Source organism: Amblyomma mixtum, chromosome 10 (genome assembly GCF_055824585.1).
Source record: "Amblyomma mixtum isolate Tamu chromosome 10, ASM5582458v1, whole genome shotgun sequence".
NCBI lineage: Eukaryota > Metazoa > Arthropoda > Arachnida > Ixodida > Ixodidae > Amblyomma > Amblyomma mixtum.
In genome coordinates, this window is record NC_143021.1 from 145,537,170 (window position 1) to 145,562,275 (window position 25,106).

A 25,106-nucleotide genomic window follows, 5' to 3' on the forward strand; every position below is an offset into this window, starting at 1 on the left:
ATGGTAAGAATAGCCCCTGTTCTTACCTTCAAAAAACTTTTTTATCTTTGGGGAAGCCGTGCGGGTTCTGTTATACGAATAAGAAGCAAACCATGGAGCCTGGATATTTTTGACAAAGGCTGTACATGCCATCGTTTAGTGACACCTTCAGCAGGTATGCAAACAGTGCCGCTGCTAACCCAAACTATATCACCTGCTCAGGCAGTCGGAGTATGCTTGTAGTTAACATAAAGGAGCACTACCTTCTATACAAAAGCACATTAGCCATTAGATCTCACTGCATTTGACGGTATATTATATTGCCAACTGAACACGAGGCCTGCACCAAGACTGAGGCCTCCAACAAGACTTCTGATGTGGTGCTGAATGCAGCACGTTACACTGAGGAATTATGCAGAGTGCTCTCATGACATATGCATGAGCTGAAGCGTTTGTTAATACTCAAGACAGATAACGTGACCTACTTAGAAGCGCAACATGCCTGGTAGCCTCTTTCCCACTCTTGACGAGTCTTCCTGATCAGCATTGCGAAATAAGCAAAGGCTTATTTTCATATATTAGTTCCCTTTAGTGTTAAACACCATGACCTACTCTCAGTTTTCATGACTGAGAGTAGGTCCATACCAAGTTATATGTACATAAGAAAGCCCAGGTGAGCGAAAGGAATGTGCTGCGAAATGAAATGTAGTGTATTTTATTTGCAGTGAACAAGGAATGGATGTCCAGGCACCCGTCCATACTGACCGGAAGTTTATTGTATTTGAGAGCTGTCTGAGAGAGTTCATGGGCATGTGTCGCATGTGCAGCCAAGTGTGCTGTTGTGACTTCATTGTAAGGGGCACCCTACTGATAGTGGAGGGTGCTTGTCCTTAAGGCCACCACTTAAAGTGGAGAAGCCAGCCACTTCTAGGTGGTAACCCAGCTGGCAACCTTCTCTTGGCTGCTGAAATCCTGTTTCCCGGATGTCCAGTGGTGGCAATGTGCAAGTGATATCACATCGCATTTTCTGCAATTACCAGCGGGGATTCCTTCTGCCAGCTATCAGTGAGGTCTGGCTTTTTTTCCCACTTAGGCGCTTTCAAATTTAAGCAGTGTCACAAGCACCCCGGTCTGTAAACTGGCATTGCAAAGGGCGATATGTTGTTGTATATGCATAATGGAAACTTCACCTGTTAAGAAAATGTGCCAGCAAATGAACACAAGAGCGCATGAACATAAGTAACACACGTATTATAGCAAATCTCTATGCCTGTCTTTTTCACAGCCTACATGCAAACAGGCATGCATGCACCTACACTGCTCTAACTGCGGGATCGAAATATGGAGCATGTGATAAATGTAAATATTAATGATATATTGATGTTACGAAATACCTTTTAATAACTTGATTACTTTTGTATTTTGTAAATAGTGTACAAAGCTCTCCCCTGTCCTTTCTTGCTGTCGCTCCCCTCTATACCTCTCCTCACTTTCCTCTCCTTTTCCCTTTAATTTCTCCCGCAAGGGCACCTTGTGTAACGAGGTGTTGGTGCTTGGCGCCACCACGGACCCTTAGCCCCCATACCGAAGCTGTCATCCGTACCGTGGCGATAGGTTGAAAGGTGGAGGGAAGAAACCTTGAACGGTGGCGGTCGATGAAGTGGTCAATCCTCGGCCGATGGGCTCCTCGTCTGTCTACCAGGCGGGGAGTTCCGGGACCTTCCTCTGTGTATAAGGGTGAATCAGAGGCGACAAAGTATTGGGAACCCTTAGTCAGTACATGCCGTATGGAAAAATCTGCAAAAAATCTGATCGGCCCCCGAAAAGGGGTCGCACCGATGTGAAGAAACTAAGTCCACAGAAGCCAGAAGCGTTTGCGAAGTTTTTTATGCTTCACTCAAACACTGATGTACCGGTAGCCAACCTATCTGCATTTGTCATCGCCAACACCCTAAAAAGTTGTGTAGGCAAAGACTACAAAGCAAAAAAGCAACGAACCGGAGACCTCCTTGTAGAAGTAAACACAAAAGAACAAAGTATCAAACTGATGTCATTACAGAATCTTGGAGAAATGAGCGTACAGGTAACCCCGCACCGCACCCTGAACCACTCGAAGGGAGTCATATCTGAATATGAGCTCCTACAGAGTACCGATGCGGAAATGGAAGCAGAACTAGCTCAACAAGGAGTAATAGCAGCCCGAAGAATAACCATCCGGAGAAACAATGCAGAAATCAAGACAAAACACATTGTCTTAACCTTCAATACCACAACCCTGCCTGACTGAATCCATGCCGCATACCTCCATTGCAAAGTCCGCCCATACATACCAAATCCGAGACGATGTTTTAAGTGCCAGCGCTTTGGACACAGCATGTTGGCTTGCCGCGGTAAACCCACTTGTGTCACATGCGCAGAAGATGCACATACAGAAGAAAGATGCGAACGCACAGCAAAATGCGTCAACTGCAATGGCGCACATGGCGCGTACTCCAGGTCGTGCCCAGTCTGGAAAACAGAAAAACAAATTATAACTTTGAAGACCACAGAAAACCTGTCCTACCTTGAAGCAAAAAAACGCGTCTCTTTCCAACAGAAAGGGACATACTCTGAAGCGGTGACGCGGGGACGGCCGCCGCCTTCAGTTTCTGTCGGCACACAGGTCTATCCGGTGGACCTGGTGTCGACACCCAAGTCCCCACCACAGAAGTCGGTGGTACAGTCCACAGGGCTGAAACTTTCGCGAGAAGACCACGCGATCCTCGCTGGAGGCCCTCAGGCCCCACTTTCAGCAGCGGCATCCTCGGCGACAGACACCCAGAACAGCTCAGCTGAACTGGACCTGTCGCCCCACCCCTCTAAGAAGGCACCTGCTGGCCCAAAAGACTCTGCCGCTGGAGCAGGGCCTGGTTCAGCGGTGCCAACAAAAAAGACGAATGCGAAGGCCACGGGCCATCGCAACCAAGAAGCATCCCCCACGTCCACCGTGGAGGATATGGATGTCGGCGAAAGTCCGCCGACATCTAAAACACACACATCCGCGGCGTCTCCGCGGAAATCCGGCGCCACGAAAGTGGCGATGGATACAACTCCTGGTTCGCCACCGCTGCAGCGGCGGCGAGACTCCCTAGAGAAGAAAGGGAAACCACGAATCACTGCTCCTGAGAATAAGTAACTTTCCCCAATCCCCAACTTATCACAATGGCGTATCAGTACAATGGAACTGTAGAGGCCTACAGAGAAACTACACAGACATAACCGATATGCTCAAAACAATGGCACCTACAGCTGTGTGCCTGCAAGAAACGAACCTTGGGCCACAGCACACAAACATCTTTAAAAAATATATTTTCCGGAAAGACCGAGTACAAGCTAGCCGACTCTCAGGAGGCGTCGCTATCATTACGCAAAGCGATGTCCCTGCAAGAGAGGTATCATTAAAGACGAACTTAGAAGCGGTCGCAGTAAACATCATTAGCCATAAAACAATAACAATATGTTCTGTGTACATACCACCACACAACACAATTACCATGCATGACCTAGAAGAACTTCTGGGACAGTTGCCTGAGCCGTATGTCATAATTGGGGATTTTAACGCACACTCCTCATTCTGGGGAAGTGAGCATACTGATTCCAGGGGTCAGCTCATCGAGGATTTTATTCTTTCACATAGCATATGTTTAATGAACACAGGAAAAGCAACGTACTGCTGCCCCAGCTCTGGAAAAATGACCTGCCTAGATTTAGCGTTTGCATCACCGTCGGTTTTTAATGATTTTATTTGGGATGTTTTAGACGACCCACGGGGAAGTGATCACTTACCTACGGTTTTAAAGCTAACATCAGCTACCTCCATCCTGCCTACTAAGCCGCGGCGATGGAAAATTCACCTCGCCGATTGGGCACTTTTCAGAACGAAGGCCACACTAGAAAAATAATATGCCGAAACCCTTACGATAGAAGAAATAAATGAAAAATTTTTGACATGCTTAACGTCTGCAGCAATAGAAGCAATCCCACAAACATCTGAAATTGCACGAAAAACACATAAAGTCTGGTGGTCAAATGAATGCACATTAGCAAAAAAGCAGCAAAACAAGGCTTGGGGCAACCTTCGCAGATATCCCACTGCAGGGAACTTGCTCACCTTCAAAAGGGCTAGAGCCAAAGCACGATACATTAGACGCAACGCAGAAAGGGCATCATGGCAACAGTACATATCCTCGATAAACAGCTCAATAACATCCAAAAAAATGTGGGAGCAGGTGCGGAAATTCACTGGAAATTTTACTCCTTTCACATTTCCAATGCTAACAACACCCGGTACTCAAACAACATTAGAAGAGCAGGCCAACATATTGGGTGAGCATTTTGCTACAGTATCAAGCTCATCCAACTACACACACTCCTTTCAAAAACACAAAACAATAGTAGAAAAACAAGAACTTCCCTTCAGAACATGCATATATGAAGACTACAATCACCTTATTACCATGCACGAACTAAACGCAGTACTAACATCCGGTAAAAAGACAGCACCAGGCCCAGACAATATACATTATGCCATGCTTGCTCACCTCTCGGAGACTGCCAAGGAGGCTCTCTTAAAATTTTTCAATAAAATATGGATGAGTGGAGAAATTCCCTATGCATGGAAAGAAGCAATCATAGTACCCTTCCTAAAACCTGGCAAACCACCAACTAGTCCCACCAGTTACAGGCCAATAGCACTCACTAGCTGCGTAGCAAAATCATTCGAAAGCATTCTAAACATCAGACTAACCTTCATACTTCAGTCTTGGCAACTTTTAGATATACATCAATGCGGGTTTAAAAAGACATGTTCCACAACTGATCACCTTGTCCGCTTCGAGAACACAGTCCGGGAAGCGTTCATCCACAACCAACACTGTATCGGGGTCTTCTTCGACCTGGAGAAGGCTTACGATACCACGTGGAGGTTCGGTATCCTCCGTGACCTAGCGGACCTAGGTATCCGCGGCAGGATGCTGAGCTGTTTGAGCGACTTCCTGACCAATCGCACGTTCAGAGTCCGCCTAGGCGCAACCTTCTTCCAGATTTTTATCCAAGAAACTGGTGTACCCCAAGGGTGCATCCTCAGCACGACCTTATTTGTCATCAAAATGAACTCCATAGGAAAAGTAATCCCAAAATCCATCATGTACTCAGTTTACGTAGACGACCTCCAAATAGCATGCCCGTCTTCCAGCATACCTACCTGTGAGCGGCAAATACAAATAACAATAAATAAACTGGCTACCTGGGCAGATAGAAACGGATTTAGATTTTCCTCTCAGAAAACAGTAGCGGTTCTGTTCTCTTTGAGACGAGGCCTACAGGCCGACCCCACACTATATTTAAACCAAACCCCATTACCGTTCAAACAAGAGCACAAATTTCTAGGGATAACTTTCGATAAAAAACTCACTTTCTTGCCACATATAAACAGCTTAAAGAAAAAAGCTTCCCAAGCCCTCAATGTGCTGAAAATACTATCAAGAAAACGCTGGGGGTCTGATAGAGCTTCCCTGTTACATATATATCGTTCTCTGGTTCGCTCTAAGTTAGACTATGGGTCCATAGTATATGGCTTAGCAAGACCGTCCTACATAAAACGACTCGATCCTGTCCACAATCTTGGTTTAAGGCTGTCTTCCGGTGCTTACAGAACTTCACCAATTGCAAGTCTGTATGTGGAAACTAATGAACCTTCCTTAGAAGATCGAAGAACTGCACTAACTTGTACATACATCCTCAAAATCCTTTCTCAGCCCAAACATCTCTGTTACCTAATTGTCACGAAATGCCCATCCCGAATACTCTTCAACAACAAGCCCCATGCGATTAAGCCGTTGCTCTTGCGCTTCGAAGAAAAATGTCAAACTCTGAACGCACTAAAGGAAATCAAAAATATTGCTCCAAGACACGAAGCGCTACCACCGTGGTACACTCTCCCCACAGTGTGTGACGTCACCCTAACACGCCTCAGTAAAACCTGTACGCCACACGACCATATAATACAAGAATATCTAGCACTACAAGAAAAATACAGAAATTACACGTCATTTTATACTGACGGGTCAAAAACTCATGCTCATGTAGGAAGCGCAGTAATACAAGGAAAAAATGAAAATGCAGTACGACTGCCCTCATGTGCTACAGTTTTCACCGCGGAGTGTTATGCCGTTTGTGTTGCGGTACAGAAAATAGCAAATGAAAACATCAAAAAGAGCATCATTTATACAGATTCACTGAGCGTCCTTACAGCATTAAACTCCAAAAATGCCACGGAGCCACTGATTGGAAGCATCATACACAATATAGTAAAGGTCACAGCACAAAAACATGTTATAAAATTCTGCTGGGTTCCCAGTCACGTTGGCATTAGGGATAATGAGAGGGCCGACACGTGTGCTGCACAAGCCAGAGCCATGGAGGTGAAACATGTGGGTTTGCCTCCGAGGGATTACATGAAGTTCGTGCATAGCAAACTAAGAGCCAAATGGCAAGCTTCTTGGGAAAATGAAAGAAACAACAAGCTGCATACTGTAAAGCCTATTTTGAAAGAATGGAAATCATGCCGTCATAAAGAACGTTTTATCGAAGTAATTTTATGTCGTTTACGCAGAGGCCACACACACATCACCCATAACTTCTTATTAACAAAAAAAGACAAACCTGTGTGTGAAATGTGTGGTGAGGAGCTCACAGTGAATCACATTTTAATCTCTTGTTCGCATCTCGAAGAACTTCGAAAAAAAAATTTTTACGGTATTTTACAATGAACACATTCCATTTCACCCCGCATTGCTTTTAGGCGAGCAAACACTCGTCGAGTTTTCACTTGTTTGTAAGTTTCTAAAGAAAGCCAATGTTTTAAATTTAATATAATGTAACCTCTATACACTTCACATATCATCATCTAACCTTGTCTTTGGCGCATGATAGCCATAGTTGCTTATGCGCCAAAAAACCCCATATAACTAACTAACTAACTTTAATTTCTGCCGGCTCCAGCTTGGGTGCTTAGACATTAGATAGCAATTGCTGTGGCCGGCAGCACTCTTTTCGTCAGCTTCTTTTCTTTTTTAAAAATGAACCACAACTACATGGGAGGACACTAGAATGTTTGATTTTGCATGCAGCTGTTTGAGCAACGGAGGCCTTGCTGCTGGTTGACCTAAATGGTGTGGCGGTGGACCTAGCAGGCGATGGGCGGAGGGATTCACTGGGCTACAGTGCCAAATACTTAACATACAGTGTGCTGGCCATGCAGCTTGGGAGCATTATTGATACGGCACAAGTGCAGGTTGGGGAGGTGAGTTTTTTGATACCTCCTCTTTCAAGCAGCGAGATGAACCAGTACAGTAAGCTTATTGCACCCCTTTATGTAGTCACCTGCGGTCCCGAACGGTGTGCCTATGGAAAAGCAGGGGCTCATCAAGTGCTTGGATGCACTTGAAGAGAAGGGCATCGCCGTAAATTCCCTAACCACAGGTACTGTTACAGTTGCTGCTTGGTAGCATGAAGAAAAAACTGAAAATCATGCGATAGCACCAATATTGGGAGTCTAGTTAACCATATCCATAGAAGCGACAGTGAATTCGCTAAGCTTCACAGATTAAACTTGCAGTAAGCCATTCAAACTTTAGAGAATTCCGAGTTATATCTATATCCACTTTCGAGACGCACTGTTTCGTAGTGGCTTGCGCCACTTACTAGCCAGTTTGAATTTTGTGAATGGCGTGAACTTTAACCTTAAATATGCCAACCTCAACTACAGACAGTGGCATAGGATAAAACTGATTTAACTTCTGCCGCTGCCTTTTTGTTTGCTGGCATGGGAAAATGCTAAATTGAAACAAGAACTCTGAGGTGCTGAAACTACAGGCTCTTGGTTTTCTTAATACAGACCGAAGCTTATTGATTAGCCCAAAGTTCATGGAGTGAACGTCTACTTTTCCAGACCGACATCCTGGTGTGAGGAGCTACTGAAGAGTCAGCAGGCCACAGATGACACACTGGTTTGATGTTTGGCATGTTGCCAAAGGTGAGTTGTAGTGTGCGATCTCTTGGGTGGAGACGTCAAGACATTTTTATAAATGTGATAATCCCATGCATTCTAGGCCTCAAGAAGAAGCTGTGGGCTTTGAGCAAGAAGTACCCCATCATTGCAGAGTGGGTGCAGTGCATAGTGAATCACTTATGCTGGGTAGCTGGCGCCGGTGAAGGCAACGAGGTCCTCGTGGTCAGCATGTGAAGAAGTTTCCTCAACCACATCTGCAACGTCCACGAGGGCCATGATCGACCCTACCGCAAGTGTATGCACGGCCCCATGGGGGACAGGCACTGGATGAAGCCAAGTAAGTGATGCAAGAAGCTTCGTACTGAACATTGTTTTTATTTTTTATGCTTCTGATGAACAGCTTGCAATGAAAAAAAAAGCAATGAAAAAGGAGATACCTGACTGCGGGCCGCACTCTATGACAAAAAGAATTTGCATGCCTTGCGCATTGCATCAAGAGTAGGGGTTAGATTTTTCTATTTTCTTTCCTGAAAATTCGGCACACCTTTTTCCGCAATTACTGCACTAATATTGTGTGATCAAAGGACAATTAATGCACCAATCTTTTGTGGTCAAGAGTCACTCGAAGTTTGTCTCTGTATTCTTGCCAGAATTCACAGTTTATACTGTCACGTTGGTAAGCAGCGGCTGAGGGTCCACAGCGGGTCAACAGACGTGCGCTTCCAGATCACTTCCACTTGATGATGATGATGATGATGTCCTTCACACACGCACACACTTCCTCTTCTTCTTGAGAGGCGCTTCCATCTGCACGAGCGCTGGCGTCATTAGCCCCCCCCCCCTGCGAAGGCATCGACCCGATGCCGCCACGGGCGCAGGGGTGGTCTCGAGAAGAGTTAGTGCGCCCTTTCGTAGTAGGGCTTCAGGCGAACGACGTGGACCACCTCGGGGTGGGGGTGGTGGCGAGATTGTTGGGGCTCGTGAGGGACGACTTCATAATTCAGGGCTCCAAGGCGTCGCACAATTCGGTAAGGACCGAAATAGCGGCGCAAGAGCTTTTCACTTAGGCCGCGTCGTCGGATTGGGGACCAAACCAGACGAGGTCACCTGGGAGGTATTCAACAAGCCGTCTCCGTAGGTTGTAGCGTTGCGCATCCTGGCCCTGTTGATCTTGAATGCGAAGCCGTGCGAGTTGGCGGGCAGCTTCGGCGCGTTGTAAGAAGGATGCAGCGTCGTCATTTGGGTGGTCTTCGTCATGGGGCAGCATGGCATCGAGTGTTGTCGTCACCTGACGGCCATAAACGAGGCTAAATGGTGTCATGTTGGTGGTTTCTTGTACGGCTGTATTATACGCGAACGTGACATAGGGCAGGACGTCGTCCCAGGTTTTATGTTCCACGTCCACGTACACAGTAAAACATTTTACACCCCTAAGGGTGTAAATGGCTTGTCGCATGGGGAGCACCCTAGGGATGAGTATATTGACACCCCTTTGATTGGGGTGTTGCATCTGCACCCTTCCAAGTGGGGTGCTGGGACCACACCCTATTGCTAGGGGTGCTGAACCTACACCCTTCAAAGTAGGGTGTGGCTGGGAGCACACCCTTTTGCTAGGCACGCTGAACCTGGACCCTTCAAGGAAGGATGTTTCCCATATGGCAGGTGTGTTCCTGTGACCGTTCGCAACCCTATTGGAAATGGTAATGGAAAACATGGTGGACTGCTGGCGACATTTGGACGGCTGGGAGATGTTGGGGCAGGGGCCATGGGGCCACGTTACATCTGTCACAATGAGACATCCAAAAATTTCGAAAAAGCTGAAGCTTGTAGAGCCAGTTTTATTTTGTCTTCATGCTCCTCTTGCTCTTCTTTACCACTTGTCAATGCAGCTGGGCCCCATGAAAGAGCCTTGTTGATGTACTGCCGGTGCATGAGGGCATTGGAAAACTGGGCGATGCACTCTGCAGAAAAGATTCAAGTGAAAAAATTAGGATCCACAAGTTTTTTCCTTGCCTGTATTAGTGTGCTAAAAGAGTAAGCACTGTATTGTGGCCACAGGAATAAAGTGAGCCTAAATCAAGAACCACTGAAGCTATTCACACTCAAAAAGAAAAATAATTTGAGGTTCATACTCCATATATCATACGCTCATCATTAAGTATCATCATCAGCAGCATAACTAGCACCACCGCAAGACAAAGGTCTTGCCTATGTCCCTACAAATAAGCGTGATGTGTGCCATAATGAGCAAAATACAAAAAAGTCATATTTTTATTGTTCTCTGACGGCTTTTAGTGGGGTATTAATAAGAGGGACAATATAAAGGTAACATCATAAAGGTGAGAGCACTAGCACAGCTGAGACGTCGCAGACGATACATTAAGACAGAAAAGAGGCATACACTTCATGATATATCAGTTGCGAAAAAATAAAAACAGCAGCAAACAAAACGTAAAACAAACCAGTATCAATGCTCCAAGTGACATCACTTATTTCCTGAATTTTGAGGGACCACATGGAATGAAAATGTGGTGAGGTAGCCCATTTATTCTTCAATGGGAACAGGAAAAAATTCTTGAATTAGTGGTGGTGGCGTCCTGGTTTGGGGCAGGGCAGCAAAAGTTAACAAAGTTGTGGAAAAGTAATGCAGAGTATATGGAATACACCTAAACGAGCAATTTCCCCTTTTATGCAGTAATGTCTGGTGGTCAAGTGAGATGACTGATTACACATAATCTGTACCGAGTGTCGCTGCTGGATTAAGGGAGTTGGTGGCATAGCTTGAAACAGTTTGGCGCAAATTTGGAAGAGCTAATAATTACTTCAGTTTGGAGTCAAAATTTTTGTGCATAAACTGCACAGCATGGCAAGAGCACACAGGCCTAGGCATCTCCTGATGAACCCGAGTACCTTTGCGGTGCCAGCAGCATGCATTGTGACATGCTCCAAGCTTGTGGAGCTGCATTTGGTTAAGGTTTCTCCATACCATTAACCCTAGAGCTGGAAAAGGATGTCAATACGTTGTGACAAAAAACGCAGACAAGACAAGGACTGAGGAAGAAATAGATACGACGGCATGAGTGCTGACTTTCAACAAGGTGTATTGGAAAGAACCAATGTGAACAATGTGACAGATCCAATGTGAATCCAGATCCAATGTGAATGTTACAAGGCGCCCTTTCATCACTCTTTTTTTTTAGGCCACAATGTATATATTTTGACGTGCTTTCCAAAAAACCTCCCTGAAAGTCAGCGCTCGTGCCGTCGCATTTCTTCCTCATTATTGTCTTCTTTGCACTGTTTTGTCACGATGAATTACCAACAAGCCCATTCATCCGTCTTGCAAAAGTCAATACAGTCGGGGTAGCTAGGATAGTTGGGGCATTCTTCTGAATAATGCAGTCATAATAACATGGTTGGGACATAAAGACAGGGACTGTTATTGAATGGCTAATATTAGTGTACTTTGGTAATATGCTTGGTTTGGTTTATGCGAGTTTAACATTCCAAAGTGACTCAGGATATGAGGGATGCCGTATGATTTTGCATATTGATATACTGGGCTTCATAAGACAAGCAGTACAACAGGAAGCAATGAATCTACGCTAATATCAAAGAATGAAGGCTCAGGCATGAGAGCGTAGCTAAAAGGTTATATTGAGAAATTCAAGTCGATGACACTCGCCTAAAATAATCTAAATTTGGGTGAAAATCTGTTGTAAATTCAAAAAGTTGGATTCCACATAAGTAAATAGAATGGGAGCTGTGATGACTGGTATACAAAAATTAGTTTGAATTATGGTGGCAAGTAATATGCAGACTCATTTCGTGCTCTAACAGTTTATGTGAAATGCACATCAATAAAATAGGAGAACAGTTTGAGGGGTCAGAACGGTTTCCAGTTTTAATGGGTGACAGGTTGGCTTCAGGTTGTCAGGGATAAAACCAAGAGGTTTGGATTGGCTAAAATTTATTCGTAAAATGTGGTTCCACACATCCTTAGTAGTTTAAAGTATGTAAGAAGGCTTCTGACCCATAACTCAGGTACTCGAAAGCTTGTGATTATCAATGAGTTCTGAGACATGATGAGTAATGGTTAATGCAGTAAAATGGGCAACAAATAACTGATTTTCTCAAGAAAGCACCCATGGGACATGCTGTGAAGACATAAATTCCCAAGTATTCTTCAATTAAGCCCGAAATGTCAGTTTATGAGCAGCCACTTTGTTATAACCATCACACACAAAAAAGAGATGCCAGGGGCCCTCCTTATTCACTGAAAACAAGGGAGAATCATGAGACATCATTCCAGCACACAAAATTACACAGATGAAGATAATAACTCCATGGACGCCGGATTTCAACTGAGGCTTATTCCACAACACAGGCTTTTTATGTGCAAAGGTGTACTCGTGATCCCTGGGGCTGAGAAGTATATCCGCGACCAGATAATTATTCATGGTGGCAAAAACTGAAACACACAAAAAAACATAGGGACAAAGGTACCTTGCCACACACATTCAACACATCGGCACGCCTATGCATCACCTCCCTGGCTGACCCAACAAACACATTTGCCTTGAGATAATCTAGTTCCTTTTTCCGGAGTGCTACAGAAGGGCTGCTGACATAATTCTCTTTTTCAGCAGAGATACAAACGGCTTCAAAAATTTCCCAGCTCTTCCAAGTGCTAAACTTGCACGCTTGGCATGCATGCAGGCCGATGCGTTCAGCTTGAGTGGCAAGATACCCTTCCGCCTAACCTTGAATAATTGTTACCTGGTCGAGGAAATACTTTTCAGCCCCAGGGATCATTAGAACCACTTTGCATGTAAAAAGCCCATGTTATGGAATAAACCTCAGCTGAAGTCCGGGGTTCGTGGTGTCTACTCTTTTTGTTTATGTGTTTTTGTACACTCGAATGATGTCTCATAATTCTACCCAGAACCAAATAGCCCACCTCTCCATGCTTAGCAGAAACAAGACAGCAGTAATGAAACCAGTTATCTCATGTGTCCACTTTTTTTTTACATCTGTGACCTGCGATGAGTGGCACAACAACACATATTTAAGTTAACACGCATGCGTCATAATGTTAATATTCATAGTCGAAAAAGTATCACACAATGTAGCCGAAAAAATGCACACATTTCGCACTTCATGCATAGAATGCAACATTTAAAAGAAGACCAATTTTGGATGTAAAACTTCAAATGGCCTGCAACAGGCCTATTCTAACGACCAAATAATATTACTCATATAAACATCTGAGGCCAGAACTATCCAAACTGTTCCAAGCAGAACCATTAAGGAAAAGAGCAATGAAAGTAAAAGAACACTTCATGACAACCACAAAAACAAAGCACAATGCAGTAACAACTTACAACACAGCTTTTGATTCCATATGGTGGCCACAAAATCCATGCCATTGACTCGTACTGGAAGACAGATGTGCCACCTGCAGATAGATACCAATTTCCCATTATCAGTGTGACAGGAATACAGACACAAGCATGCGAACTCGGTCCGACAGTGAATATCGCATGAATGTAAAAAGATCAGGAAAAATATACTTGCCCAAGTATACGCCTCAACAAATGCATCAGTTCCCCTAGCAATAATAAAGGATTCTTGCTATGAGGAAAATAAATCTGCAAACGGCCGTTCGAACGCGTAGATATAAACATCGTAATAACTGAGACAATTATTGCGCCACTTCCTTTTCTCAAAAACCAATTTCCAACTAAAGCAGAGTGATCAAAATGCAAGATCCTATACTCTGGGTAACCAGAAACGCGATCGGCATCATAGAAAAAAAGATGTTCACATACTGATTTAAAAATTAAATCCTGAGGGCCGGAAATTAACTTTAGTTGGTAACTGCAACCTGAGACAGTGCTTTGGATATTGTGGGGCTTGAATTCAGACGCAAAAAATGGGCACTGATAGTATTGGAGGGCTCCAGATTAATTTAGACGACCTAGAATTTCTTAACGTGAGCTGACATCGCACTGCACAGGGGCATTCTTTTTTTCATTTCACCTCAATCGAAATGCGGTTACTGCGATGAGGATCGACCCCACGACCTAAGGTTCAACAGCCTAGCACCAAGCAAAAACCGCGGCGCATAGAAAGTGTTTGAATCCCCGCGTCCTCAAAGTGCCAACGCTATCTCGAAAGACAGTCATACATTTTACGCGCAGCCAAAGTGCCGATCCTTGAAACGTGCGCGGTGGTGTGAACAAGCATGGGCAGAAACGCTTATAACGAGTCATATACGTTGAAAAACCTGTGCTCAACAAGAAAAAAAACGCGCAAACAGGCTCACGCGCATACTAAAATCATGCAAAGCTAGCGCACGCACGGTAGCATCCCCTTTGCCAAAACAAGTACCGACAATTCTTGGCAGAGCAACTCACCGCGGCGACATTTGGCCAGCCAGCGACAAACAAGCGCCTTAAACGCTTTTTAGAGCATTGAACACGAATAATGCAGCAGTACGACAGGTCACCGTTCGAGCATTATATGCTTCGGATAATGCACAAGAGTACTGCTTACCTTTTCAGACGATTGCGTAGTCGTGCAGAACGCTGTTAGCCTTCGTGTCACGGGCACTACACCAACCAGCGCGAGTTCAGCACGAGTGCTGCGTAGCCGGCACACTCTACCACGTAGTCACAGAGAAAAAAATATTCCAGGCCTCATTTCGAACCTTTCACCCGCTACACTCCACGCATCTTTGTGCCCGGACACCCATCCAGCACTGCACAAAGCGCACAGACTGAAAAGTTAGAGACCAGAAAAATGACCCTTTTCCTCGACTAGGGTATGTCGACAGCACTACGCGATTGTGCACCCTTGTGCAAGAAGAAACACACGCAAACCACAACACATTTCACGACGGCTCACAATCCAAGTAGCGAATTTTAACAACCGTCGAAGCGCGTCGCACATGGCGTCGCACTAGGGTGCCTCGATGCGCGCGCTCCTCCCGCCGCCGCCGTGCAGGGTGGAGACAACCGCGTCGTCTGCTACGACGTCCGCCATTAGGATGCCCGCTCCGTACGCAGCCAAGGGCGGCGAGCCAGCCAGTGTCACATTCACGGTTTTTGTAATTTCGCGACATCGGCTGTTATGAAGCCGTGGTGGAGGACATCGGAAATTTCGTCCACCTCAGGTTTTTATTAACATGCACCGATATCGACCTAGTACAAGGCACTGTGTTTTTCAGCTCTATCGAAACTCGGCCGCCGCGGCTGTGTCGCGCCCGTGCAGCCGAGCGCCATATACCGCCCAGCGAACACATCCGGGCCACTTTTAATGTTTCTTTGTAGTTTCAAACGTGATTTATAATTTTTGCGGAGCATTACTCGCTAATACTACAAAATAAACGACTTCTGGAACATTTTTGTGTTAAGCTTGAGTATACATATAGGCATGTTCTTTCATTTTACATTACACAATATAGTACTTTACGGCTATTTTATGCTCAGAAAAGCATTCCCATAGCTATTCTGAATTTCGTTTTCCTTTCTTTCGCGTTACTTTCGATATGCAGATGGAGATAAACAAACTTTTTAATACATGCCAGATTACTTGGTGCTTCACACATATGGTTTCTATAGCATTAAATTTTGACTCACGCAGTCACGGACTATAAGCCCTGTTTAGCATATCTTATGCAGCAATATAATGTAAACTGCTCACTACTATAAATCAGATATCGATGCCGCTAAAATAAAGCAGCCAAACGGTTTCTGAACAATGAAAAAAGAAACTGCATCCGATAATTAGCGATTTCCGATGTGATAGCTTGTTTATTTGGTCGGAAACCTTAAAATGTCAAAAACAAGCGCTACAACTCACTGCAAATTAACTGCAGCGCATGTCTTGCTTCCATGCCCATTGACTCTCGCAGCTTCGAGCTGACGCAGGTGAATGCGTAGCCGTACTCTTGCATAACTTGATATCAGTATGTTTGCCAGAGAATCCTTGTGTTGCTGACAGGCCTCCATAGTGAATCGTGTGTTCTTGTTTAAATATTCTGTGACAGCCTTTAGAGGGGACTTAAGGGTGAACAGATTGTCTGTCCAGGACGTGATTCCTTTAAAGTGCTCTTCGCAGGATTGAAGAAGGCTCATAACCGCACCACTCGGATAACACAAGTTCTCACCATCTTGGACGTACTCTTTCAGTGCAGTTAAATATGCATGCTCATGGTTCGTCGAGCCAAGCATTGCAGCCTTGCACTGCTCGCAGTTCGTTTTCTTCAAAATTCCTTTCACAACAAATCCGCCAATATGATGCAAAATACTGCACTCAATTGAAGTCAGTGCTTCAATGAACAGAATTTCCCCATCGTCAATTTCCTCTTCAACATCTCCAACGTACTCTTTTTTTCCTTGTGAAATCATATCAAGCAGGTACTCAGAATCATCCGTTTCATAGCTTGAGGTTGCTGGTGTGTGCAAAAACTGACTGACGCATACAAGTTTCAAAGCACATTTCATGTCATACGCGTTTGGAACGGGTTTCCTGTGACGCACAACAGAAAAAAGATTCTCCAGGCAGTCCTGTAGCAGTCTCCCGGTGAGAAAGAATTTGTAGCCATCCATTTTAAGCACAATATCTTGCAAACGAAGGACAACTGTTGTTGCAATCATGAGACCTGCCTGTGAGGGCTTCCACTGGGATGTGCTGCCCATCTGCATGCCTTGAATTGTGTCCACTGCCAGGCGCAACATGTGCAAGGCTTCATGGTACTTTGCCATATCTTGCCAACTAAGTGCAACTGACGGATGTCGTGAGGACATCAGTTTGTACCATTTTGCGATGAGCTCCAGGAACCATGCTGTGGTTTCAGCTTCTGGTTCGAGCACTTTCTTATTAGGCAACGAATGGCGGCTGGGGATTCCTTGAAGAACTGAACTGCTATGCCGACCTTCATTTTTGTGAAGTGGCCTTTGCTGACATGAGCTTCAGAAAGTTTGGGTGCAATTTTCAGCTCTTTGCTAGAGTCGTATTCTACGACAGCGCGCACGTGCTCCAGCTTGACTTTGTTTGAGGGTAAGCTATGTTGGCAGACAGTTGCATCGCTCAGCGTAAAGTCAATAGAGTTTAAAAGCTGACCTCGGATATTTTTTATCACGTGAGCCGCGTCCGCAGTGAAAAAGAGTTCCTTTCCCTGAAGCATCGGATGAGGGATTGAGCACACAGTGTTAGAATTCCTATGGCTAGAAAAACCTAACTCGCGCCACATAGCTCTGTTGGACGCTCCCATATCAGAGGTTACCACAAGCACTCTAAGAGAAATGTCAGCGCAAAGCTGCACGATTTCCAGAACAAAACTCTTAAGCAGACCCCCGTCGACAGAGCTTCCTGTAAAATGGTATGCGATTACCTGCTTCCACCTTGTGTTCAATCCTCCGACCATAAACACTAAGCAATGACATGCAGGTTCATCTGGAACTGCTGGAAATGTTTTCCCTCCAAACACAATGTCTTCAGCACGATCGAGGTCATACCCTTGTGCAATTTCCATTTCATCGAGATAAAGCACACAATCTTTTTCAATATCTTCCATGCCCTCTGCTTTTACTCTGAGAACGTCAATCACTTCAGTTAAGATTCCTGGTAGGAACTTGAGTCCCTGAAGACGACGGACAAGAGTCCTATTAGAAGGCAGTGGGTACCCAAGTCTTCTTAGGGTTTCGTAGCCTGAAGTTCCACTCGCAAATTTGATCTGAAGGGCTTGTTTAATTGTTTTGGACGACCAGGTGGAACCTTTGTTGCTGTTCCGAGACAGGGCTCGCATTTGGTCTTGATTTAGGAACTTCAGTTTTTTTCGTAACATTTCGCTGGCCTTTTCCATTTTTTGAAGCTTCCTTTTAATTGACTTATTTGTAGCACTTGTTTTGCTGTGAACTTCGCTAAGTTTCGCGTATTTTTTCTTCATGTCCTCTAGCTGTTTATTAAGTGTAGCACATGAGCTGTTACTGCACTTCTCTGCACGGGTTGCACGAAGTGCGCAGGCAACTTGCAGGGAATCATCTGTGGCGGGTATTGAAGTTTCTGGAATGGAACTTGGGCGAGGTGAGTTGTTCATCTGACTTTGAGCCGTCTCCCTGTCGTCACTGGGCAATGGCTGCAGTTCTTGATTTGCCGTGTGTGGCATATCAGCCATGTCGTTGACGTATTGGTCCTGAATTTCTGTTGATGTGGTATCAGAAGCACTCTGTTGATGCTGCAGAGTGCCCCTTTGCTCTGCTGCCGCAGGCACCCCTTGTAACCTTTCCTTTGGCGGCTTCCTGTGCTTAGGCATCGCTGAAAAAAGAGAGGCCACACATGCTGCAAATCAGATGGTGCATTATTTTATCATTACGAACGAGCATGCTCCAAGTCTTGCTACGTTTAGACATAAAATTAAATAAAATGCAAAATTGTCAGCATCATGCTTCTGGGCGGAAGGCGCGGCTGATTTACCTCCCTGTAAAAAATGAAAACGAGCTATTCTATTGACCGGAGGTATGAAGAGTCTTACTGTAATGTGAGCCGCCTAATTCTCTGAAGAAACATTTGTGTGAATTTTATGTTCGTGTTTTTGCACTTTATGCTTTTGTGTTTTGTTCTGAAATTGTTACCCCTCTTGCTAGGACCCTTCACTGGGTCTGCAGTATGATGAAAAAAAAAATAATCGCTCCACGTGAGTCTACAAATGGCCGGTCATTACAGTACTAAGTTAGAACAATCAGGCTAAGAATGAAAGAAGCAATAGGATTAGGAAAGAAGCGTTGCAAACTTTCGTTAATGTAGAAATATGTGGCTTATTATACCTCTGAAGGAAAAAAGCGTTGGCACAGCATTGGGCTTCAATTTTTTCCACCCGTCAGCCCTATTCTGCTCAAAGGCGCTTTCTTCAAAATGTGCCTGTAACACAGAAACATGCAATGATCAGACAAACTTATTAATGTTTAAATTGAGAGGGCTTCACACTAACATTCTAAACAGCTAAAAATAAGTAACACAAACAGGGATATGCCCAAACAGTTATAAGTGAAATTCAGGTGCTTGTTAAGATATACTAAGAAAGAGGCAAAAGACCGTCGACTTCTTTCTGAAAAAAAAAAAAACGGGGAGAGTGCGAGGAAATTATTGGACACTGAAGAGATGTGTGCTTCCCATGTTAAGATACTAAAGGTTCTTGCCTTTGCTGCTAGGTGGAACATGGGCAGTGAGCTAAGAAATTCCTTTAAAAATAAAACGTTGCACTCATATATGTGCGCGCAAGAAGGCAATGCTGTAAGTCAATCCTGGATTTTTCACGACTTCCCGCTTTCGATCATGCTGTCCACAAATTTTGTGGAGCTTCAATGAAACAGCTTTCTCTTTCGTCTGATCCTGTCATCACCATTAAGAAATTTCCGTTGTTAAAGGGCTCCGTAGTCATGAAATCCTCGTCACTCATCTCCAGTCAGATGTTCAGATAATTCACCGGTCATCGAATGGGGAAAGAAAAGCGAATGTCTAGACAAGCGTGATCACAAAACACATATCGATCACCAAGTTAAGCGTGCCTTTATACATGCAGTAACTACCAATTAGCCGTTAGTAAACTAGTCATAACGAGTCCTGACATGATTGTCATGGCCACACATGCGTCTTGCTTGGTCATACGCCTCATTTCTTTTTCTCTCTCTCACACACACACACACACAAACGGGCGCGCGCACGCACGCACACCGTCTGAGTTGGACAGCGGCACAAGAATACAACGCCGAGAAAATTCCTCAAAGCGCTCTGTATGTCATAGCATAAAAGGTAACTTAGAGCTCCCCTTACGTTCCACTGCGCACAAAAAAGAAATTGCACAAGGATCCGGTAGCAAAGAGCGCACATCTTTACGCGCTCGCAGTACTACATGTACAACAAGAGATTATAAGAACTAAGCATGTCGTGTTGCCCAGAAATAAACGAGTTAAACACGCAAGCATATGCGCCAGATATCTAGGATCCAAGACTGACAAACGCTACGGTATAAAGCATGCAAATGAAAGAATAACTACGAATACAGAAGAAGCATAACTTACGCTGCATACACACGAGCGGTCCGTGGGTTGCCACTTGTCGCGCTTGATTTTTACGAGCCAGAGAAGCCGTCTTTTCGGTTCTTTAGGGAACCGGTACATCTTCCACTCATTTCGTGAGTGGTTCGTGCACTGGGGCACGCAACACCCGGGCATTTTGTCCCAGAAAACGCCGCGCACGTGCCTCTCCCAAGCAGCCGCGGCGACGCGTGGGGAGCGAAATGGCCGCTGCCGCTCCGGAGGCGGCGTTCGCCCCTTCAAAGAATGGCACCACCCTCCAAGAGGGCGCGCGCATCGAGGCACCCTACGTCGCACCGTCCGAACCGCCATGATGGTTATACAGATAAACAGCTACCGGCAGCCACCTGGCGGTGACAATCAGTTTCTGTTTCGGTTTCGATGTGAAAAAGTTTCTTTTCCTACTTTTTATTTTAATTTTGCTGATATAATTGGGTAATCAGCCGTCTCGGTGCCCGAGGAAATTTCAGCGCTTGCCAGCAATTACCACTGGTAGAAACGCGCGGATTAACGACCTGTTGCTTGCGCTGCTGTTGCTTCCAAAGGCAAGAACATTAATCAGACATCCTCCGCATCTTACTGCCAAGTCGGCTTGCAGCAACATCCTGCTTACTGGATTATATAAATGTGTGATTATAAAGAATGTTTCTCACGGAACCACATGGGATCATTTTTGATACCTATACAGAAACAAACACTTTTCGAGCTTGCACCACAAAAGCATGCTTGCAGGTCCAGGACAAAGCAATTTTTAAGCTTTCAGCATGACATTCTAAACTGCTTGCTGCATGCTTCTACACATGCATTGCACTTACTGAACGTTTTTTTATTATCACATGTTCCTCAATTACAAAGTTAATTTTTCTGTGAATGTTTGCAGTGTAATATGCTGCATTTGGTCTTGTTTCTACTTTTCATGCTTCACTTTTCTGGTGATTAAAATCATTTTTTATGAAATAGATTTCACCCATTGTCATCTGTAGTGTTAGATGAGGTCCTCAGATTATATTTCTTTTTACAATAATGCCAGAAAATCAATTCAAGGCACTTAAATATGACAGAGTACTGAAGAGATGTAATCAAGAGCAAATTGTTCAATGATCTGTTCAGCGTAAGTGATTCTGGCAGACTGGTAGTGCGCATATGTGTTACACAATTCTAAAAACTGCTTGAGGAAACACTTGTGTTTAAGTGGCAGTTTTTTGCCAACCAGATGTAAAGATATGCGTATCTGTTCGAAGTAATGTTAAATGGCGAATCTTTATGCGTGGCTACCGCTTTTTTAGTTGTACCTCTGGTACACACGAGCCTTGAAAAGCAGTATATACTTAAATATATGGTCATTACAAGTAGCCTCCTTACACCCTTTCTACACCCTACGCAAAATGAAGGGTGCTTGGAGGAATAGCACCCTTTCAGACAGTGATGAAGGGTGTATAGGGCAAAATAAGGGTGTTATAAAGGTGCACCAAAGGGTGCACATTGCCGGAGCACCTTTTAAGCACCCTTAAGGGTGTAAAATTTTTTACTGTGTACATGGAAAGCATGTCTGTAAGCGTCTTCTTTAGACGTTCCGTCAGTCCGTTAGTTTGGGGATGATAAGAAGTCGTCCTACGGTGACTGGTGTGACTAAAAACTAGAATATAATGCAAGAGCTCAGAGGAGAAGGCAGCCCCTCTGTCCGTAATCAAAACTTGTGGAGCTCCATGACGTAAGACGATTTGATGCACAAAGAACTGGTCTACTTCGAGGGCGGTGCTATTCGCAAGGGATGCTGTCTCTGCATAACGCGTGAGATAATCAGTGGCTACTATTATCCACCTTTTCCCGGAGCCTGTTGTAGGGAAAGGTCCCAGCAAGTCCATGCCGACTTGTTGAAATGCTTGCGAAGGCGGCTCAACGGGCTTGAGGAATCCGGCTGGCTTCACGGGCGGGACCTTACGGCGCTGGCAATCCCGGCAAGTGCGGACGTAGTGTGCAACGTCATGACCCAGGCGCGGCCAGTAGTACTTCTCTTGAATTCTGGCTTGTGTTCTAGTAATCCCAAGGTGGCCGGAAGCTGGTTCGTCATGGCAGGCGTGAAGAATTTCATTGTGTAGGGACACGCGGACGACCAGCAAGTACGGCCTAGTGTTGGCAGCGAAGTTCTTCTTAAAGAGAACACCGTTACGTATGCAGAGAGACGACAAAGAGCGCCTGAAGGCTTTAGGAACTGTGCTGCTGGCTCCTTTAAGATAACGAATGACGTCGCGAAGATCGGGGTCGGCGCGTTGATGCTCGGAGAAATCGTTGGTATGGACAGCACTCAGGAATATTTCTTCGTCGTCAGCAGCATCATCCGGAGCTGGTTGCACGGGAGCACGAGATAAACAGTCTGCGTCTGCATGTGTGTGACCAGATTTGTAGATGACGGTGATATCGAATTCTTGAAGTCGGAGGCTCCATCTAGCTAGGCGGCCGGAAGGATCCTTGAGATTGGTCAGCCAGCATAGTGCGTGATGATCGGTCACTACTTTGAAGGATCGGCCATAAAGGTACGGTCTGAACTTGGAAACTGCCCACACGATGGCGAGGCACTCTTTTTCAGAGGCAGAATAGTTGGTCTCTGTCTTGGAGAGTGCACGGCTGGCATAGGCGATGACACGTTCTTGGTCCCGCTGAACTTGAACAAGGACAGCACCCAAACCAACGTTGCTCGCATCGGTGTGGACCCGTGTGTCAGCAAGCTCATCAAAGTGCGCCAGCACGGGGGGTGACTGCAGGCGGCGTTGAAGCTCTTGAAACGCCTTCTGCTGCGGAGGTTCCCACTTGAACGGTACATGCGCTTTTGTCAGATCAGTAAGGGGTGAAGCAATTTTAGAGAAATTCTCCACGAAGCGGCGGTAATATGCGCATAGCCCGAGGAAGCGACGAACTTCCTTTTGGTCATGCGGCGGTGGAAAATTGGCAATGGCGGATGTTTTTTCAGGATCCGGAAGAACCCCTTCTTGGTTGACGACATGGCCCAAAAACTTTAGCTCTTCATAAGCAAAATGGCATTTTTCGGCTTTGAGAGTAAGGCCTGATGATGTTATGGCCTGCAAGACCTCCTCGAGGCGACGAAGGTGCTCCTCGAAAGACGGGGCAAAAACGATGACGTCGTCCAGGTAGACCAAACAAATTTGCCACTTCAAATCCGCAAGGATGGTGTCCATGAGCCTTTGGAAAGTCGCGGGTGCCGAGCAAAGACTAAATCGCATCACCTGAAACTCGTACAACCCGTCTGGAGTGATGAATGCCGTCTTTTCGCGGTCTCTTTCGTCTACCTCAATTTGCCAATATCCAGACTTCAAATCCATGGAAGAAAAATATCTGGTGTTGCATACACGATCCAAGGCGTCGTCAATTCTGGGCAGCGGATACACATCCTTTTTAGTGATGGTGTTTAACCGACGGTAGTCAACGCAGAATCGTAAGGTGCCGTCCTTCTTCTTCACAAGCACTACAGGTGCCGCCCACGGGCTCCCACGGACGTGCGCTTCCAGATCACTTCCACTTTCACACATGCACACACTTCCTCTTCTTCTTGAGAGGCGCTTCCATCTGCACGAGCGCTGGCGTCAATACCAGTAATTAACATGTAAATGGTAGTACTTGGAGCTGTAGTACTCTGAGCTAGATATGCAGCATCTATACTTTATGGAGAAATATGCATGCCAAGTTTTATATTTATTTTTTGTAGCCTCGGAAGCCTTCATGAGCCTCAAAGCACTCAGTCTGCTCCGCTGCTACGCGACCTTCACCAGCTCTCTCCAGTTTCAGACGTTCTCATTGGAGTCCTTCAACAGCGTGCTCATCCGGTTCGCTCCTAAGGCCAATGCTTTCTCACCGGATATGATGCAGGCAAGGTACATATAGCTCTGACAGGTGGTTTGCAATCGTATAATCTCCTTAATACATTTTAGGACCCAGCTCGCTGTCCTACACTTCAATGAGAACGCCTACAGAGAACAAGCTGAAACCAAAGAAGGAGAGAAGCAGTGGAAGGTGAAGTCTTCCAAAGCAAGGAAAGGGCATTTCACAGTATCCCCCCTTGAAAGAGAAGCTCACGTATGGTAAGTGGTCATTAAACCTGTGGGAAACTCAATGTCCACTTTGAAAATGCAGTGCACAAAACAGTGTCATGCTAATGAGCAATTTTTATTGGCTGAACGTGGCTGTATCTGCTCCAGAAATCAAACCCTTCATTTCTAGGCTGTTTAATAAAAGCAGCTGCTAAGTCCACTAACTTTAACTAAAGGGCAAGGATCAAAACAAGCTAGAATAGAGTAATGTGGTGTATAAATGCTGTACAGGGGATTGTGATGTGAAACAGCAAGGATACTGTAGTTGGAACATGTTCGTAGACACTAGCGCAACGGCCGTAGGCCAAAGAAGAAGAGCACAAAAGGAAGGGCGGAAAGAACGAACAGCGCTGTGTTCGTACCTGCTATGCACCAGAAACTGAGAGCCCTGTTTTATTGATAAGGAGATAAATAAATAAATGCACTATATCTCCTTGCAGATTACGTCGATGCCTTGCTGCAAAGCTCAGTATCCCACTGCAAGGAACATTCGTACAGGGAAAGCTTCGACAGTTACCAGACCCTGCCGACTAATTCTATGTCCAGTGGCTATGAAAGGCCAGCAAAGGAAGATCTAATTATATCACATCGTTGCCGTTTCAAAACCCCAGAAGCTGAGTGCAATACCTAGGCACTCTTCACGTGGCACAAATTACGCAGCCTCTCACTGTTTGACCGAGCAGAGCTGTTGACCCGACGAACCGCAGCGGTGGCCAAGTGTTGAGCATCCTTGCATGCGGGAGGGGCCGGATTCGATCCCCAGTGCTGCCTTGTATCCATCGATGATACAATGGGTACATGCTTTCCCCTGGTTTGGTTCTCGGCTTCTTTAAGGTGAAGCACTTGGGAAATGGGTCTTTGACCCCGCCTTGA

At 45.3% G+C, this 25,106-nt stretch overlaps 1 protein-coding gene and 1 pseudogene across 1 annotated transcript; one reads left to right on the plus strand and one right to left on the minus strand.

Annotated features, from left to right (window-relative positions):
- The first annotated feature begins 477 nt into the window (after positions 1-477).
- LOC149327210 (uncharacterized) lies at positions 478-24,883 on the plus strand (annotated as a pseudogene).
- On the minus strand, positions 15,790-19,148 carry LOC149327211 (uncharacterized). The gene is made up of 3 exons (XM_089563172.1): positions 18,862-19,148; positions 18,247-18,352; positions 15,790-16,832 (listed from the first exon to the last, which is right to left on the minus strand). The coding sequence occupies exons 1-3, from the start codon at positions 18,889-18,891 to the stop codon at positions 15,892-15,894; spliced, it is 1,077 nt and encodes a 358-aa protein (XP_089419298.1). The 5' UTR covers positions 18,892-19,148; the 3' UTR covers positions 15,790-15,891.
- Positions 24,884-25,106: the final 223 nt, after the last annotated feature.